Genomic DNA, 17,838 nt, shown 5'->3' on the forward strand with positions numbered 1-17,838 from the left:
TGGGGAAGCTACAAAACTCCATTCTCTGAAGGCTTATGAGAAGATAAGGAGAGAGGATGGAGAACCTGTGGCCTTAGAGCCATTATGTGGCCTTCTGGATCCTTGAGTGTGATCTTATGACTGAATCCAAATTTTACAGAACAATTGCCAAATGGCGTTGGTGGTATAGTGGTGAGCACAAGTGCCTTCCAAATTTTACAGAACAACTCCTTTGAATGAAGAGATTTGTTCTGTGAAGTTTGGATTTGGTTGAAGGGTCCACATGTGGCCTTGAGGCTGCAGTTTCCTCACCCACAATACCATTATTGAAAACTGAGGATAGCATACAACCAGAGCTGACTCAGGAAGGTCCAACTCCATACTCAGCTTATAGACTCCTTATATTCTCAATACTTATGGAAAAAAGTGGTTCTAGATTCCAGGGGTAGGACAAGAAACCAATCAAGATTTAATAGGGGTCTAAGGCATATACTAATTTAAAGATCTTTAAGAAAAAATTTGTAAGAGTTATAAACATAAGATAAGATAAAGAAGTATTTATTTATGATAAAAAAGAAAAGCTAATAATTTACTAGATCTTTGGAGCTCAGGCTCTTTTTTTCTAAGCTCTCCACAGGCAGTCTCTGAGAAATACTTTCTTAGTGATTGCTCCTGATTACAATCTGGCTTCTTTCCCAATCTAGTATATTGTACAACTCCCAGCCACTCCTAACCCCCACAGGGACTCTTGCAAGCGAGGGGCACTGACATTTAAACTTTATTAGTTCCAAGGCAAATCTATCTCCAGATTCCAGAACAGATTGGCAGAACAGATTCCAGAGAAAAGAGATGGTCTTGAGGATCATATTAACAGCATTCTCCTGAAGCAGAGAATGAGGGACTATAATAGCAGAGCTATAAAAAAAATTATTAAAAACTACTGTTGAACAAGAAAATGTTGTTGTATATTGTGGTTCATCATCATTAGTGTCATTCTGGCGTTACCTGTGCCAACAAATATGTCATAGCATGGAACTTTGGTCAAACACATTTGGAAGACTGAATGTGAATGCCACAAATGATCGCCGACCCTGTCGGGTGACTAATGGCCTAGACAGCTCTGTCCCAATCATTTCAACTAGTCACAAAACATCTGCCAGAATCATCCTCAAAATACTTGCGTATTCTCTGGCACTCTTTGCTATTCTTGCCTCCTCTTGTTACATTGAACTTGGCTGAATTTAGTTTTACATCTGACCTCATTTTGCTAAATACAAGGGTTTCACAACTCTTATCTACCCAGGGAAGATTCCATCTAAGCAGGCTAAGATGACTAAAACATATAATCAGGGTTAAAAAAAATGATACTTTGGCCGAAAGTATTGAATGAGAACTAGAATTTATAAATAAAGTGTCCTTATCCTTTCCTGAAGACAAATAAGAAACCAAAGGAGTAAAACACTTCAGAAGATAACTCATACTCATTTCCCCTGAGATAAATAACTGTTTTTGTTGGGTGAAGAAACCTATTTTACTTATCATGTGTTAAGCAGTTCACTCTATTTTCTCATGCTGGTTTTGTTTGAAAGAATGTCCAACCTTGAAAAAGTGACCTGCTAAATCATTCCCGTCAAATTGCAGCTTAAAGAATTTAAAAAGAAAACTGCTGAGGTACAGGGAGTATGCTATAAACCTCTCATATATGAAGCACAGTTTTAGTTTTATGGCAACTTAATTACCCTAAAATTAGAGAGGCCATCCCTGACATCTGTAGGAGGGACTCGATTTAGGCTGAAGCGTCACAGCATGATTGCTCTGCTGAATGGTGTCCTCTATGCACTCGGCTCCAGTTGATAGCTTATGTTCACTGTGGTTTCTGGTCTCATCTAAAGCTTTTATCTTAAACTTGTGTCCCCAGTGCTAAAATCAGTGACCTTCTCCCAGGTTTCCTCCTATTTCCCAAATCTCTTGCCTGTAGATATTTTCCCTGTTTGTGTGACTTTATCAGTCTCCTTTGCTGACTCCTTTTTCCTCCCTCCCCAAAAAGGTCTGCTTTCTCTGAGTTTCAGCTCTTGGTGGTTTTTCCTCCTCATCTTTTCATTAACTTCCCCTTCTGTCTCCACCCACAGTGTTATTACATGTGTTCTCAAACCTTTACTTCTTATTCACTCAACAAATATTCACTGAATAAATAGTCTCTGACTCCTTTTTCTCTCTTACACCCACATTCAAATGGTCAAATTTTGTTGACTTTACATTCAAAACCTATCTAGAAGTCAACTCTCATTTACTGCTACAAACTTGGTTAAAACCACCATCATCTCTCTCCTGGCCCACTGCATTAGCTGACAAATTGGTCCTCAGGCTTTGTGTTTCATTTTCTCCACCTCCTTCATTTAGTCTTCATCTAACCTGGCAGCCGGACTCTGGGATCCTTTTCAAACCCTACTTCAGATTGTGTCACTGCTCTGCTTATAATTATCCAAAGGACTTTTCAATTCATTCAGAGTCAAGGACAAAGTTGTTACCAGGCTTTACAATTATCACACTGTTTGCTTGCTGGCCTCTGCCGTACTTGTTACCTCTTAGGCTTCATCTCCTACTAGTATTACCCACAGTCACTGAATGCTTGTCACCCTCTTGCCTTCTTATGACACTCCAGATGTGTTACAGCCTTAGTCTTTGCACTTCCTGTTTCTTCTACCAAGACCACAATTCCCCCATACAGTATGGCCACCTCTTTCTCTCACCACTTTCACATCTTTGCTTAAACTATCTCTACTCAGTTAGGCTTTTCCAGGACCCCCTATTAAAGTTTTAGCATACCACCTCCTTTTTGGTCCTTCCTAGTTGCCATTCCTGATTTACTTTCTCTGTACCACTTATTACCATTATCTCTTTCTTCACCTGAAAGTAAAAGCTTCATAAAGATAGAGATTATTTTTTTTTTCTTCACTGATATATTTTTTTCTACCAACATCTGGAATAGCACCTGAGATATAGTAGCTTGGAATGTTTTTTGAATGAACAAATAAATGAATGAATACATGCTACTATGTTCTAGTTACTTAGTATCCAACAATGAAAAAGAATTGGATCCTGCACTCAATAAACAAATTGTCTAACAACAACAACAACAACAAAAACCTGTCACAAATGAGAAAGGTTTGCTTAAGGAGAGCATGGAACAGGGACACCTAACCCAGCCTGAGGTAGGGCAAGGTACTTCAGTACCTGTAGGAAGCGGCACCTGAGCAAGGTTGAAGTTAGCCCAATGAAGGAAGCAAGAGTTTTGTTATCCCTTTTTTTTTCAGATAGAGGGAAAACATGAACAAAGGCATTGTGGGTGAACCGATGCTGCTTCTCTTGTTTCTCCTCAGATTTCCTTACCATTTCTGAGCATGCTACCCTGACTTCTTATAGTCAAGATCTGTATCATCATTGGAGGATGCTATACCTTTGAACCTAGCAGGCTGGAATGCCTGGGAATTAATGAACATCCCTTAGCTCTTAAATCAATGACTGATGGGTGTTGGGGTTATATATTGCTCAGTTCTCATGCCACTTGGCCAGGATATTTCTTAGTGGTGTATTATACATCAATTCTGTGGGATTAAGCTCCAGTCACACGCTGTGGTAGCTTTTAAAATGCACCCATTACTGGCTGTCTTCCCTTTCCTTTGTCACTTTAGCCTCATCTACCTTGTTTTCTTAAAACTCCCAGCAAACTGCTGTTCATTGAATCTTGGCTCAGGGTTGGCCTCTGGAGAAACCCAAATGAAGATTGTGATTCCTACTTAAACTGTAGATAACAGAAGTGACAATGTATTTGATCTGCTTTGAGAGATAATAAAGCAAACCAGGTTGGTTTGGTATAAAGCACAGGGGAAGTGGTTTAGTGTGATACGAAGGAATTTGAATTATGGGTTAAGGAATTTGGATTTTTTCCAAGTTTGTTATAAAATCTGTAAGTTTAGGGATGAAATAATCAAAAGTATATCTGAGTATGATTAATCTATATCTGTGGTATATAGTGGCATTATATTGGGGGCAGGGAAATTCCACAGGAAGGGTGGCCAGTTAGGACATGGTTAAAACAGTACCATTAGGGTATATCCAGGAGTGCATTAGTTGGTGAGGTGGCAGTATGAATGCAAAGGGATTGATGGAGAGAAAATGTGAAGGGAAAAAATGACAGGATTTGGAGTCTAGCTCTGTGAGTTGGCAGGTAGGGGGGTGCAGGAAGAGGGAAGTAAAAAAATATCTGAGGCCATACGAGTTAGAGAGCAGTAGTAGTATCATTAACGGAGATGAGGAAGCTATGAGTGGGATCTGGATTTGCTGAGTTAAAGACATGTTGAGTTTGTGCCAGTGGAACATCCAAGTAGAAGTGTTTAGCAGACATCTGGAAATATAAGAAGCCAGGAAGGATTTGGTTTCAGAATTAGGGCTTTTTCAGACTGGCGATAGAAGTGTCTGGCTATTTTGAAGACCCTAAAGAAACACTTGCTTTATACAAGCCTTATAGTTCTGATGTCGTGACTCTAACAGAAAAGGAGGAATAACATAGTAATCTGCAATTATTGGCAGACCTTGCAGTTTAAACACACATCAAGGTGATGCGGAGAGGCCGTACCTGTGTATGGAGGCAAGAGAAGGCATGGGAGGGCAGAAAACCAGGTTCTAAACATGCCAGTTCTTGAAGATACTGGAGATCGAGGGATGCAAGTTCAAAAGTTTGGTAGAGACAGGTTTGGAAATTTGGAGTTTGATATTTAACCAAAAGACTAACCATTCCTAGCAGAGTCCTTGGGCTCTGTGGATTGATGCTGTTTGTTTTCTGCCTAGCGTTATGAAGCTGGGCTTGTCACACGTGGAAGGATGTTATTAAAGACTCCATCTCTTAGCTTTTTCTTCTTCAGACTAAATAAACCTTATTTCATTTTTCACACAGGTCATACTTTCCATTTAATTATTTGTTACTCTTCCCTGAACTTTCTCCAATTTTCCTCGTCTCTTAAAAAAACTGAGACAAAACCTTCAAAACACAGTAATAATTGGCTTAGTTTGGGACACAGGAAATGATTCTTTTTCTAAAATGTCACATCCTAGGCAATATTTCTTTGCAGGTTTTCCACCTGTTTTTAATGCTTCCATAGTACTCGTCTTATCTTAACATCATGGTAATTTTAGACAATATGTGATCATACTGGAACATATCTTTTCCAACAATTTTTTTTTTTTTTAATTTCAAAGGCTCAGAGTTAAAATGTGTGTTGGCTCGGATCTATTTCTTTTTTTCCATTTCATGAGGATGTTAGGTAAAAGATTCCAGAATGCTACCAGTCTGATTCTCTTTCTCCCATAAGACAGCTCATGGCATGAAATGTATGAGGTAAAATTGCCAAGTTTTCTACTCATTTGTGCTTCTGTCCCTGCTCATTCCAACAGATTAAATCCGGGGCCAGCTAAAATGTGAGAATATATTTTTTAAAAAAAGGAATTTGCTTAGACATTAGCAAAACTAGAAGCAGTGGGGGACCTGCCAAAGAACCAAGAGATTCCTCTGACTACATCTTCGGGAGTAATTTTCCATGTGGACTGGAGGAAGATCTTGTAAAGCACAGTCCCAGATTACACACTCTGGGCTCCGATTCCGCAGGATTTACAAGACTCATTACTGGAAAGAGTCTAAGGCTCTCCTGGCACAAGCGGTGGAGGAAGAAATGTTCACTGGACAATAAAAAACTTTCGATTTACAGAGTAAAACAAAAACATGTCCTTTCTTTTACAGGGTGATGAACCTGAATTAATGGAGGGCGATCCATTTCCACGGCTTAGAGGCTGGCGAGGTCCCTTCTAGCCAAGATTGCTGGGGAACTGCCGTCACTTCTGACTGGGGCGGGGGGGGGGTGTATCCAAGTCCGGAGAAGAACAAATTATCACCCTTCGAGGCTGCTGTGGAAGCTTCTGGTGCTGAAGCAGCAGAGAGGAACCGACAGGGCAGCACCGCCCTCCCGCCAGACTCCCGGCGGCTCCTCCTCCCTCTCCCAGGCCCACTCCCACACCTAAGTACACGCTTCCTTGTTCCAGCCAGAAGCGCTGCGTGAGTCTCTACACGTAGCCGCAGACAGCTCCTTAAATAGTGTCCGAGTTGAGCAAACAATCCAGACGTGGGGCCCGGGAGGCGAGCGGAGGCGACCGCACCGGCGCACGCAGCAGCGGCGGGTCAGACGGCGGCCAATAGCCAGGGCGCGGCCCGCCCCGTCGCCTCCCCCTCGGGAGCCTATAAGTTGCCCGCGGCGCCCGGGGCGTTTGCCGCTCCGCGCCTCCGCCGACTGCCTGACCCCGGCCGCTCTCCGCGCCTCCCGGGCTGCCGGCCACGGCGACCGCATCGCGCCCGTTCGCTCCAGCCGGTTATCGGCAGCCCCGGGCGGACCAGGGGATTCTGCGCTCTCGCGAGAAGTGCGCTGCTGCAGGGCAGTGGGGGCGCCGGAGCGGGCGCGGGCCCTCGACGGGCCGAAGATGGGGTGGTGCACGGTGATGCCTCTTTTGCTGCTCCTGGCGCTCGTCCTCCACCTCTGGAGTCCCTGCCTAGGAACGGACTCGGAGAAGCCCTCTAGCATCCCCACAGGTGAGCAGCCCCGCGGTCCGCCGCTGTTCCGCGAGGCTCGGCTGGGTGGGCAGTTCATTCATCCACCAGCCCTTCGCGCGGGGCTTGCCAGGTGAGTAGGTGGGGGCCGGTCCCTCCTCCCCAGAACGCCTGAGGTCTTCCCCAGAATTGCGGTCGGGTGGTGCTGGTCGGAGGGGAAGCGTGGGAGCACCCGCCCTCGTGGGCTCTTGGAGTTCTCCGTGTTCTGAGCGCCCCCGAAATTCCCTTCAGAACAAGTTGGGGTTTCCTTTTGGTCTTGTAGGTCATGGGGCACCTCCAACACCTTTCCTACAACTTTTCCTTTCTTTTTCTTTGTGGGAGTTGGCATGGATTTGTCCGTGATGGATGAGGCAGTACTCTGTCTGTGACCTAAACACGGGGCTCAGTGTACTTTTTGATTGATGGTGACACATTCCTTCCAGCACCCCAGGAAGCAGCCGGTAACACTTACCTCTTGCCAAAACCAACGCTCAAAAACCTTAGTTGTTTTCAGTAAGGCTGCCTGGCTACCTAATATCTCCAGGAGGCAGCTTTCCTCCTTTGAGATTTGGAGGGGAAGCTGTGGACACACACAGTTTCTCCCCTTAGTTACTCGTTTCTTAAGCCTGGTGCTGTTTCTTGTTTTCAGAAGCTGGAACTGCAGCAAATGGTCTAGTCAAATTCATGTAAAACAAAACTTTTTACATTTCGCCAGATTAAAGAGAGTCTCACCATGTTTGTCTAAGCATACTTTGCTACCATTTGACACACATGAGAAATCCTTGGAGTTTTCCACTTTTGTGCTCAACTCTGTGAAATTGGGTCTTGCATTTAAATAACCTTTCCTGATGTATCATTTTTTTTTTTTTTTTAAGATCATTTGGGTACCTTCCCCTCCCCCTTTGGTAAGTTAATAGGGTGGTTTTCTGCGTGAATTTAACTTAAGCCTAAAAACAGAAATTCCTATTTCAAGGTTATATTCAGAAGGTGACATTTGGTGTAGAGTCTAGATAATCCATGAAGCAATGGTTTTGTCTTCATTTTTAAGTGTGTCAGAAAACTTCAACTGTCTGCACTGCCCATCTTTCTACATTCTTGCCAAACAGAACAGTGCTTGCTTTGTTAGCTTGAGTAACTTTAGCATTCAGATGGATTTCTGTGTTACAGGATGCTTTTCTTTACGGCAGGTATTTGTGATGATTTAAAAGCAAATTTCTGAACCTGTGTGATTCCTCTAAATTTGAACTAAACTTTTTCGTAGTTTTAAAGTATTTCTTTTAGTGTAATATTTAGAAAATAGACAAGGAAACGCCTTCAGCAAACTTGAAAATGGAAACATAAAAAAAAAAACCAAACAACACAACAAACCTTCCCCAGAAAAATGTCTGTCTTTGTTGAAACACCCAAAGATACTTTTATTGGGAAATAAAATAACCTCTAAGGGGTTTGTTATATTTAGAGGGGCCTTTTTAGTCTTTGTATATTTTATTCAACTTCATTACCAACACCCCTTATTTTTCATGGAAGCCATCCCCTTTGTAGAGGCCTTCCTTTCTCACTCTGGCTTTTAAATTTCATAGAACTGGATGATAAACTTTTAATTGATTGTAACTTCAGAGAAAGGGAATTTCAGATATGAATGTTTTCATCAGGAAAAAAACACATAAAATTCACTGTTGAAAATGAGGACTGTCACTTTTGGTAAGTGGGCATGGAGAATTTAGTTGTGGCCCAAATGTGGGAAAATACTAATTTGTAGCAGGTGAAGCCAGCAGCAGCCAGTTTGATTACAAACTTCTGTATAGGTAGATGTTCTTATAGGTTATGCAATAAGCTAATAAATGTTGAAGGTACACTGCTTGATAATATGGCCAGAATTATGGACTGTGGTCTGTTTTATCCCTTAAATATTACTACTGAAAATTACTAAATGGAAATGTATTACTCTATATAAATATCAAACTCTTTTTAAGGAGTCTATGTTGTCTAGTTTAATATGAGGTCTTTAAGAAGAGTGCTTATCATCTCTAACCCTTTATATTTGCCATTATGTCTCAGCTAGCCAGGAAGAAGGGGATTAGATCAGAATTTTTTGGCCCTATTGACATTTTGAGCCAGACACTCTTTGCTGTTGGGGGCTATCCTGTGCATTGTAGGATGTTTAGCAGTATCCTTGGCCTGTGTGCACTAGACGCCAGTAATACTCCCTTCCTTATATAAGAACAAAAATGGCCAAATGTCCTCAGAGGGACAAAATTGCCCAGGGTTGAGAATCCACTGGATTAGACAAATCTATGTGTATCTGAGATAATGTGGCATTATGGTGTTACTGGAATGATAATAGCAAATCTTTCTTGAAAACAAATATTTATAGTGATTTTCCTTTTTTTCTCTGTAATAGAGAATGTGCTGTTTAAATCACATTCATTAAGTTTTGGAATATAGTTTTTCCTAGCTTTGGTGCTTTGTTGAACAGAGTTGAAAAAACTGCTTTTTGTTACATTTACTGAGAGTTCTGTGTTCTGTGTTGATTCCTTTTTGGTTTGCACTTTATTCTTAGCATGGAAAGAATCTAAATAAGATTTTGGTTAAAAATAACCGTTTTCTCATAGAATCGTTTATAGAAATGGTACCTGAAAATTATATCCTTATGGGACCTTTCACAGGTAAAATCCTCCTAATCAATGTCAAAAAATCATGTTCATACCCTGATTTATCTTTCCTGTACTTTCTGCATTCTAGATGGGAGAAGGAGGGGGATGTATTCCAGCCAACTCTTTGTAATTAAGTCTGCAGATCTGGACCAAAACTTGTGTGTTTTCTGAGGCACCTTGACTATTCTATGATCTAAATTGGGCAGAAACCAAGTTTTGGGCAAAAACAAAGGAAATGTTTCAGATGTTTCTGTCAAGACTGGTATTTTTCAACCATGTTCATTTATAAACTCTTTAATTTACTGTGGTACATTCAAGGAGGCAAGGAAAGGTTTGTTCCTATCTACTGATGCAAACTAGCAATTTACCGGGCAGAGAGGGAAAGAGCAAGGTCCTGGAGAAACCGCTGGAAGGAAGAGAGAGGGGCTTGTCTTCTGTGCACTTTCTGTGCTCTGGACTCCCACAGGGAACGATGTATCATCCTTAAACAGACTATGCCTTTTATATCATACTATGAAAAGAGACATGTGAAACAACTGAGAATGTGAGGTTAAGAAATGAAAATTACACTGAGCTACCCTATTCTGTCCATCACACAGGAGAAAGTAGTTTTAAAAATAAACTCTAATCATAGCAAATGTGAAGATGGGAACTCTCAAATTGTTTTTAGAAGCACAATGTGTTTAAAGAACAATTTAGTAATGTTTAGAAGAATTGAGAATTTATGTTATATTATACTATCCTAGATATGTATGTGAATAGTACTCTCAAATTTCTGTGTTTTCCTGTTTTTGTTTTTTTTTTAAATCCTATTCATTGTTTAAATCTAGCTCCTAGGAAATTCTTCCCTTTACTATCTTTTGTTTGGTTCTTTTTTCTTTTTAACTTCTTAATATAGTTTGTTTATATAAGTCATACCTGCTTTGTATTATAGGTATCTATGTTTAATAAATTATAAATTATTTAAAGTGAAAAACTGAGTTTTATTCATTTTTGTGCTTTTCATTGTCTACCCTGTTCTTTTGCCACAAAGAGATTCTCAGTTTTTGTTTGTTGCGTTTTTGGCTTACTCTGAGAATTATGAAAAATAGCATACAGTTAATGAGATTGTTTATTGCTCTGTTTCCCAAGATTTTAACTAAATCTGCTGAAGGTTCATTTCTCTAACTGGGGACTCATACACTACCTTGACCTAGCAACTTACGAGGAAACGTCAAGCAAGGCCTTGTTTATGAACTGCAGTTGGCAACTCAGGTTATACTTCCACCTCTACCTGCCTTACTCAATATAAAGTGGCACCTTCACTATTACTTTCAGGTCACTGGGTACCATAATCCTTATAAAAATATGTGGTGAAATGAAGTTTTGTACGTAACTTACAGAAGCTCACATAGCCGGAAAGCAGTAGAAGACAGGCTTATGCCCTTTCTTCAGGCTGTTTTCCTTGTCTTTCCTGACCTCATAATTATTCTTTTGGACTTTTGGGAACTATGGGAAGGAAACAGAGACCGGGTATAGTGACTTAGAGAAGCAAAAGAAATGCTTTGCTAAAGGGAGAAGCACATAATTTGTAGGTTTATGTAAATGGAGAGGAAAGGAATAGGCACAGGCTGAAGGAAAACTGGGTCCTAGGCCAGCGTGGCAAACTATGGCCCGTGGATGAAATACAGCAGGGCAGAAACAGTTACCTGTTTTTGTATGGTCTGTGAACTAGCAATGATTTTTACATTTTTAAATGGTTGAAAAATATCAAAAGAGATATATGTGATGTGAAAACTGTATGAAATTAAAGTTATATTGACTTATAGCCGCATTTTGTTTACATATTGTCTGTGGCTTGCTACAAGCAAGAGGTAAGTGGTTGCTACAGAGACTTATGTAAGGCCAGTGAAGTCTAAAATAGTTACTATTTGGCTCTGTACAGAAAATCTTTGCCTTAGGAGATGACACTCTCACTTAAGCTGTGGCTCATGCAGATCTGCTGCTCTGTTGGAAAGAGCTGGATTCTGGACAGTAGCAGCTGGCTCTGGGCATTTCAGAGACCTGTTTTTCATTTTAGACTTTGCCAGTGATTCCAATGGTGTTTTTAATACAAACATAGAGCTTCTCTGTTACATCTTTTTAAACATGGCATTTGAAGCTAACTAGACATGTTTTTTGGTGTAAATAGTGTTTTCATGTTTAAAAATGAATAAAGCACTCTGATGGCTAGTTGGAAAGGAGATACATATTTCATCTTTACAGCCTGAGTGTATTCTAGAAATTTGTTCTAAAAACTTGGTTATGAATATGTGGCTTAGTTACTGGGAGAAAATGATTAGCACATTTATCAATGAATATTTTTCTTTTTCTTTAATCATTGCTATAAATTAGACTAAACTGAGAAATGGGTAGCTTTTAAAGTGACAAATATTTTTTTTTTCATTTACTTTTTACTAGCTTGCATTCACTGTGGAGTTATTGCCTCACTAAACAAAACTGAACTAATTTTCAAAGCAATTGAGATTGTAGTTAGCCAAGAAATAATTATCCAGAGTGGTAGAATTATAGACATTCTGCTATTATTTTTTGTCATCATTTTGTTTACCACCTTAAGTCCTATATGTTGTAATCTAAAGATTGTGTAGCAATACAGAATTGATTACCACCCTACTAACTGTGTCACAAAGATGCTTCTTCAAAGATACTGTTTATAATTTAAAAATATAGTAACTTCAAATAAGTTTTTATGTTTCTCAGGATAACTTTACTTAAAAAAAGTTCAAAGAGCAGAGGTATGTTATTTTTATATACAAAGGAAAGATTTCCATTACATATTTCTTTTTTTATGTTAAAAGATGAAATCTAGTTATATAAATAATTTTAAGTTTTTTAAGATACAAATCTCCTTATTAAAAAAAGTAATTTAGGTTTATACATTTACATATTTAGTTACTGATTGTCTCTTGCATTTTTTTCAGGCCTAGATTGTTTCAGTAACACATTGTACATTTTTAGGAAAATAATAATTTTTTAAATTTCCATAGAAATATAGCTACATCCTTGCCTTAAATTTATTTCTTTAAGAAGATGCGATTACGTAAGAAAATGCTTAATTTCTTAGTGTGAAAATATACTTCATGTATACAATTTCCTTTTTGCTACAAGAAATTTGGTTTAAAGTTTAGTTTGTATAGGTTTATAATTAAATTCTATCATCTAACTTGAGAGAAATCCTTAAATAGCAAGTGGACGATCTTTGCTTTTCATTTCAAGAGCAATCAGCGCTTAAATGTTTTCTTTCACTGTTCTTTTTGAATGTTTCTCTTCTCAGGAGAGTATCAGGTTCTGTGCAAGTTTTGAGTAATGGGGACACTCCCCAGGCATTATCAGGACAGAGCGACAGGGTCTGCTACAATAGGGTATTTTTTTCTTCTTGGCTGAGGGTTCCTATTTCTGAAGAACAACTGTATTTATAATCAAACTCTTCACTCAAAATTAAAATATAACCCACATTTTAAATTTGAAATACAATTCAAAGAACATGATTATTACTGTAAATATACTCCAAAACATTTAATATAAATAAGAGTTTTGGTGAACATATTGCTTAAAATGAAGGCTAAATGAGGAGGATGGTCAAGAAAAATGTTTCTAACAAACATGGGTGAGTTTTTAAAATGGGCCATGGTTAAAATTAAATCTCATATGTTACACTGTTTATTGATTTTAGTATTGCCTGCATTATTTTGGATACATAAGACATCCTGGTGTTTATTACATTACAAATGGTTTGCTCATTTTCTTTAGGGTTATATTTTCAAAATTTTAAGAATTCCCGCATTTGTTTTCTAGTTACTTCTAACCTGTTTTAGGATGCCTTCCAAAGGGTAGGAGAGAGATAGAAAATTCCTTTGGTTTAAATGCTGTGGTTCTACCCTTGTGCTGTGGACAGGTAAAGATTCTGTATGGGACAAAGGAACTTTTAAGCACACACAATTTTATTGCTTGCAGCACTACCCCTGGTCAGTCTCAGACACTCCGGTGCACTAAGGAGATATTGAATATGCATGATGCTATACAGTTTGACCCTCTCACAGGCACAGCAGTAGGTAGAATGTGTAGTGGATCCTGGCAGTCTTAGATTGCTGATGCTGGGGCATTGTTCTGGCCTGGGAGAGGAAAAGCCCCAGAAGCTATACTTCTTTTTCCAGAGCCCCAACAGTGTCCCATTGGCAAGGCTCTGTTTATTTTAATTGGTCTATTTTAATTCGTTAATTAATAGACTATTTAATTAGTCTACTTTAATTGGTTGGTTTGAAGCCACATTTTTTATGAGGTCTTAGGGTGCTAATTATTCCTAGGTGCTGAGTACAGGGCTAAGAAGGGAGTAAGTAACTTTTAGATTTTTTTTTTTCTTTTTTCTTTTTTTTAGAGAAAGGGTCTCACTGTTGCCCAGACTGGAGTACAGTGGCGCTGTCATAGCTCACTGCACCCTCCAACTCCTGGGCTCAAGTGATCCTCCCACCTAAGCCTCTTGAGTCACTGGGATTACAGGCATGCACCACCATGTCCAGCTCTAAATGCATTTTCTAACAGTTTGTTTATACATTTAAACCTTTCCTTCCTGGTTCTAGCAGTGTACCAAACAGCAGTAGATATTTTATCTTTTTTAAAAAAAATCTGCAAATATAGAATTTAAGTTATTTTTTAAAAGAGAAGAAACTGGCTAACAGTTTGCAGGCAGACTAAAATGACCTCCCTAATTCAATCACCTGGGGAAGTCTTACAGAGCTGTTATGCTGAGGGCAAACTAGTTCATTGATGGTATTTTTCCAGTCTTGCCCAGGACAGTTCTAAGGCCCCTTGTCTTCAGAGGTCCTCTTCTCCTGCTCTGGCCATGCTGGTGCTTTTCTGGCCTCCAGCTGGCACCACAACCATGACCGGAATGCCCTGCTCGTCTAGGCCGTCTGAAATTCCTGTCGGCCACATCTAGAGAAGGACAATTCTCCTTTTCTTCTTAGTTTAGTTTAGATGAGGTTGGAATTTTATAAGCAGTGACTTTACTAGGTAACCAAGGGCAAAACAAAACCAAACCCCAAAGTGGAAAATCACCAAAGCAAAGAAATGAACAGACTTACAAAGTAGAAATTCAGAGTTTTTACTCTGTTCTGACTTTACTCATTTTGGAGATTCATCAGTTCTGTGTCCTTGCCCAGGTATTCTTTCTCCGCTCTGCTCTCACTCCTCGTGTCTTCCCACCACTTTTGTTTACACAGGACAGCTCTTCCCCACGGTTGGAGTCCATGAGGTCCATGGGTAGATAAGGGTTAATAGACAGACTGGGTATATTTGTAGTTTCATAGGGGCATATAAGCATGATCCTAGCCATTAGGCACTTTGTTTTCTTCAGTAAGTGGAAGTTTTTATGCATTTCACTTTTAGTTATTTTAACATATACGACTTACACCATAGTCATCCTGTTGTGCTGTCAAATATTAGATCTTGTTCCTTTTATATAACTATATTTTTGGACCCATTAACCATCCCCATTTTATCTCCCCCCCTCCTTCCCAGCCTCTGGTAACCACTATTCTTCTTTCTATCTCCATGAGATCAATTGTTTTAATTTTTAGCTTCCACGTATCAGTGAGAACATATGAAATTTATCTTTCTGCGTTTGGCTTATTTCATTTAATATAATGTCCATAACTATTTTTGTATTGCTTTAAACTTGGTTTTGAGTAGTAATTTGCATTTGCTTTTATGAACCTACATAATTTAATAAATCTACATTTATTTAATTAATTAAACTTTAAAAAATCTCCCATAATCCTTTTTTTTCTAAAGGTAACTAAAAGTATTGTCACCTCTTAAATGCAAAAATAATTCCCATTATATAATACTCTGAAATATAACAATTAATGTTTTAAAATTTAATTCCAATATTTATTTAATGGCTAGTCTGTATTCTATTGCCTTGTGTGGACGAAAAGTAGAAAAACAAAACAAGACAAACAAACAAAAAAATACCAGGCTCAGTTCCTGTTCCACATTGAAATTCTAAGATGCTTACAGGAAAAATAATGCATATGTAAAACTAAACAAATCAAGAAAGGACTTATGGTGAAGCAGCCTGGGCTGCAGGCAAGAGCACTGACATCTGGCATCAGGAAACCTGTCTCTAACTTTTAATCTTTCCTCTCACCAATCTTGAGCCAATACTGAGCCTCTCCAGACTTCATTTGTAATTCATTGTCTTTACAGCTCTGTTATTTGATGTTTGTTGAATTCTAAGTATCAGGAAGGTGGTAGAGACAGAGTGCTGCAGGAATCAGAAAAGAGGCCTCAAGGGAACTTACTATTAATATATTAGGCCAAAGGAGGCATAGAAACAAAGTTGTTTTGTCTTTTGAATTCTACTTTTGCTTCTAGTTATTATATCAGGAGTTGTACTTGGCCAAGACTTGATGTTGCTTTTTTCCTAATTAGCTTTTGATTTAGAGGTAAGGAAGTAAGGCCAGAAATAACTAGAATGAAATTTACATTTAAAAATATTCCAAGTGTTTTTATATGAGAGGAGAAAACAGTCTGGTGTTTATATGAAGCTGTTACTGTCTTCTGAGAGGAATCATGTATTCTTCAGTATATTTAAATATTGTAAGCTGTTAATAAATGAGTTTATATTCCTCTGTTTCAGTCCTGACTTTTCGAGTCAAACAGATTAGTAAAAATGATGCTGATAACTCTTGAGAAGTTAAAAAGAAACTTTTATGATATGTGCTATTTAAAAATTAGGGACCCTCCTCCAGATTGTTACAGAAATAATTATCAGATCACCTAGGTCCACCTTTTAGATTCATTAAATATCTTTTTGAATATGATTGCATTTAGTGAACTACAAACATGGTAAATCAAAAGGAAATCAGTTTATGGGACAAAAGTATTTGTGTGCATATGAGTGTGTGTTTGTACTTAACGTGTGTTCACTAGCCATGAAATTACTGTTAAGAATGGAATGGAAAGTATGAATGCCTTTTGATCTGGACTTTTCTTCTTTGATAGGTCGCTAGGTCATTGTCACAGTAGCATTTGTTCAGCATGTGTTTGTATATCTAGAATGGAACACATCTCATGAGTGGCACAATCTTAGACCTGATCCTTGGAAGAGATGCTGAAATCTCATGCTTTTTCTCCTTTTCTGGCTATTTTTCGTACTGTTTCCAGAATTATTTTATATAAATTAAAGGAAGCAGTTCAAATAGAACAATTGGAAGGAGAAAAAGGGTGGCTTACTTTTGAAAACATATACAGTTATTTTTCAAGTGTAAGACTACCAAAAATTACAGAAGCATTTAGCTTGGCTATTGTTTTTGGAAATTAACCATGATTTATTGAACAGGCAAATAAACATCAGCAGTTATTTCTCCTGTATAAAATAATAAGTTAAAGAAATATTTGTTTTTTTAAAATGATAATCTAACCTTTATATTACTCTGTAATATCATGTGCTTGATATTTTTATACTCCTTAAGCATAAGCATATTTTTTTCCATAGGGCATAACATCTTAAACATGCAAGCTTATTTTCTCCATGGCAAGTCATTGGATGCCTCTGTTATCATTACCAGCAGCTCCATGGTTAATGGCTGAGTGGATGAATGAGATTTTTCAGGTTGAGGTAAAAGATAAGCTAAGTCTACTTTAAACCATACACACAGACTTAAGAAATAACTATAATTTATAGTTCTATCTCCTTTTTATAACTAGATTTAAATTCTTTATAGATGTTAGGCATGCATTTTTCTTAATAATTCGCAGAATAGCCCACACTTGAATTAGTTTAAAAGTATATTTGGATTGTGGAAAATCCTTTTGGAAAAGTGTCCTGTTTAGTGAGGAGGTGATGGCAGATAGAGGATATGTGGAGGAGAGGAGGTGAAATTGCTTGCAAGTGTGGTAGAAAATTACAAAATATGTGATTTGAATGGGTTCAGACAATTAATTCAGAAAAATCTAAACTAAAAGCCACTGCTAAGTGAAGCGGAATTTTGCATATGTAAAATTGGACAACTGATTTGACGCTAAGCAGGAATATGGTTTGGGTAGTTTTGTCCCAGAGATTTATCTGTAGATGTAAGATGTAAGATGTAGATGTAAGATCTGTAAGATGAAGTGCTGAAACACAGTCCAAAACCGAATATTCATCAGAAAAAGCCAGTGGTATTTATGGTGATTATGCTAATTGATGTTGTAGCACTTCATAGTAACCATAACAAATGGAATACTCCAGCCATTCTTGCAATGCTCTGACTCCCAGCTTGTGGTCCAGTGTTCATGGACCCTGATGGGGCATATACAGTGAGGCAGTGTATAGTACTGTATTTGCTTTTTATGTGGTCACAGGAAGTCAGCTGGTTGCTTTGGTGATTAGCAGAGGTTCAGAAACATAGGTGCATGATTATGCTACAACCATGGATGTGTGTTCCATGTTGGATAAAGACTCTTCACATCCCCCTTGTATTTCTGTTAAATTGAGGTAGAAGTCTGTTGTGCTTTGAATTATTTGGAGAGCTGTGTTCTTTCCTCTTTCAT

General features: G+C 38.5%; 1 protein-coding gene across 2 annotated transcripts in view; it reads left to right on the plus strand.

The window, feature by feature from the left end:
* Positions 1–6,296: 6,296 nt before the first annotated feature.
* Positions 6,297–17,838, plus strand: part of PLOD2 (procollagen-lysine,2-oxoglutarate 5-dioxygenase 2) — a 92,164-nt gene continuing 80,622 nt past the window's right edge. For both annotated transcript variants that reach the window (XM_069473132.1, XM_069473133.1), the window contains exon 1: positions 6,297–6,613. In XM_069473132.1, the coding sequence (XP_069329233.1) occupies positions 6,505–6,613 (109 nt within the window). In that variant the 5' untranslated portion in view covers positions 6,297–6,504. The remainder of the gene's footprint in view (positions 6,614–17,838) is intronic.

The sequence above is a fragment of the Eulemur rufifrons genome, chromosome 7 (genome assembly GCF_041146395.1).
Source record: "Eulemur rufifrons isolate Redbay chromosome 7, OSU_ERuf_1, whole genome shotgun sequence".
Taxonomy (NCBI): domain Eukaryota; kingdom Metazoa; phylum Chordata; class Mammalia; order Primates; family Lemuridae; genus Eulemur; species Eulemur rufifrons.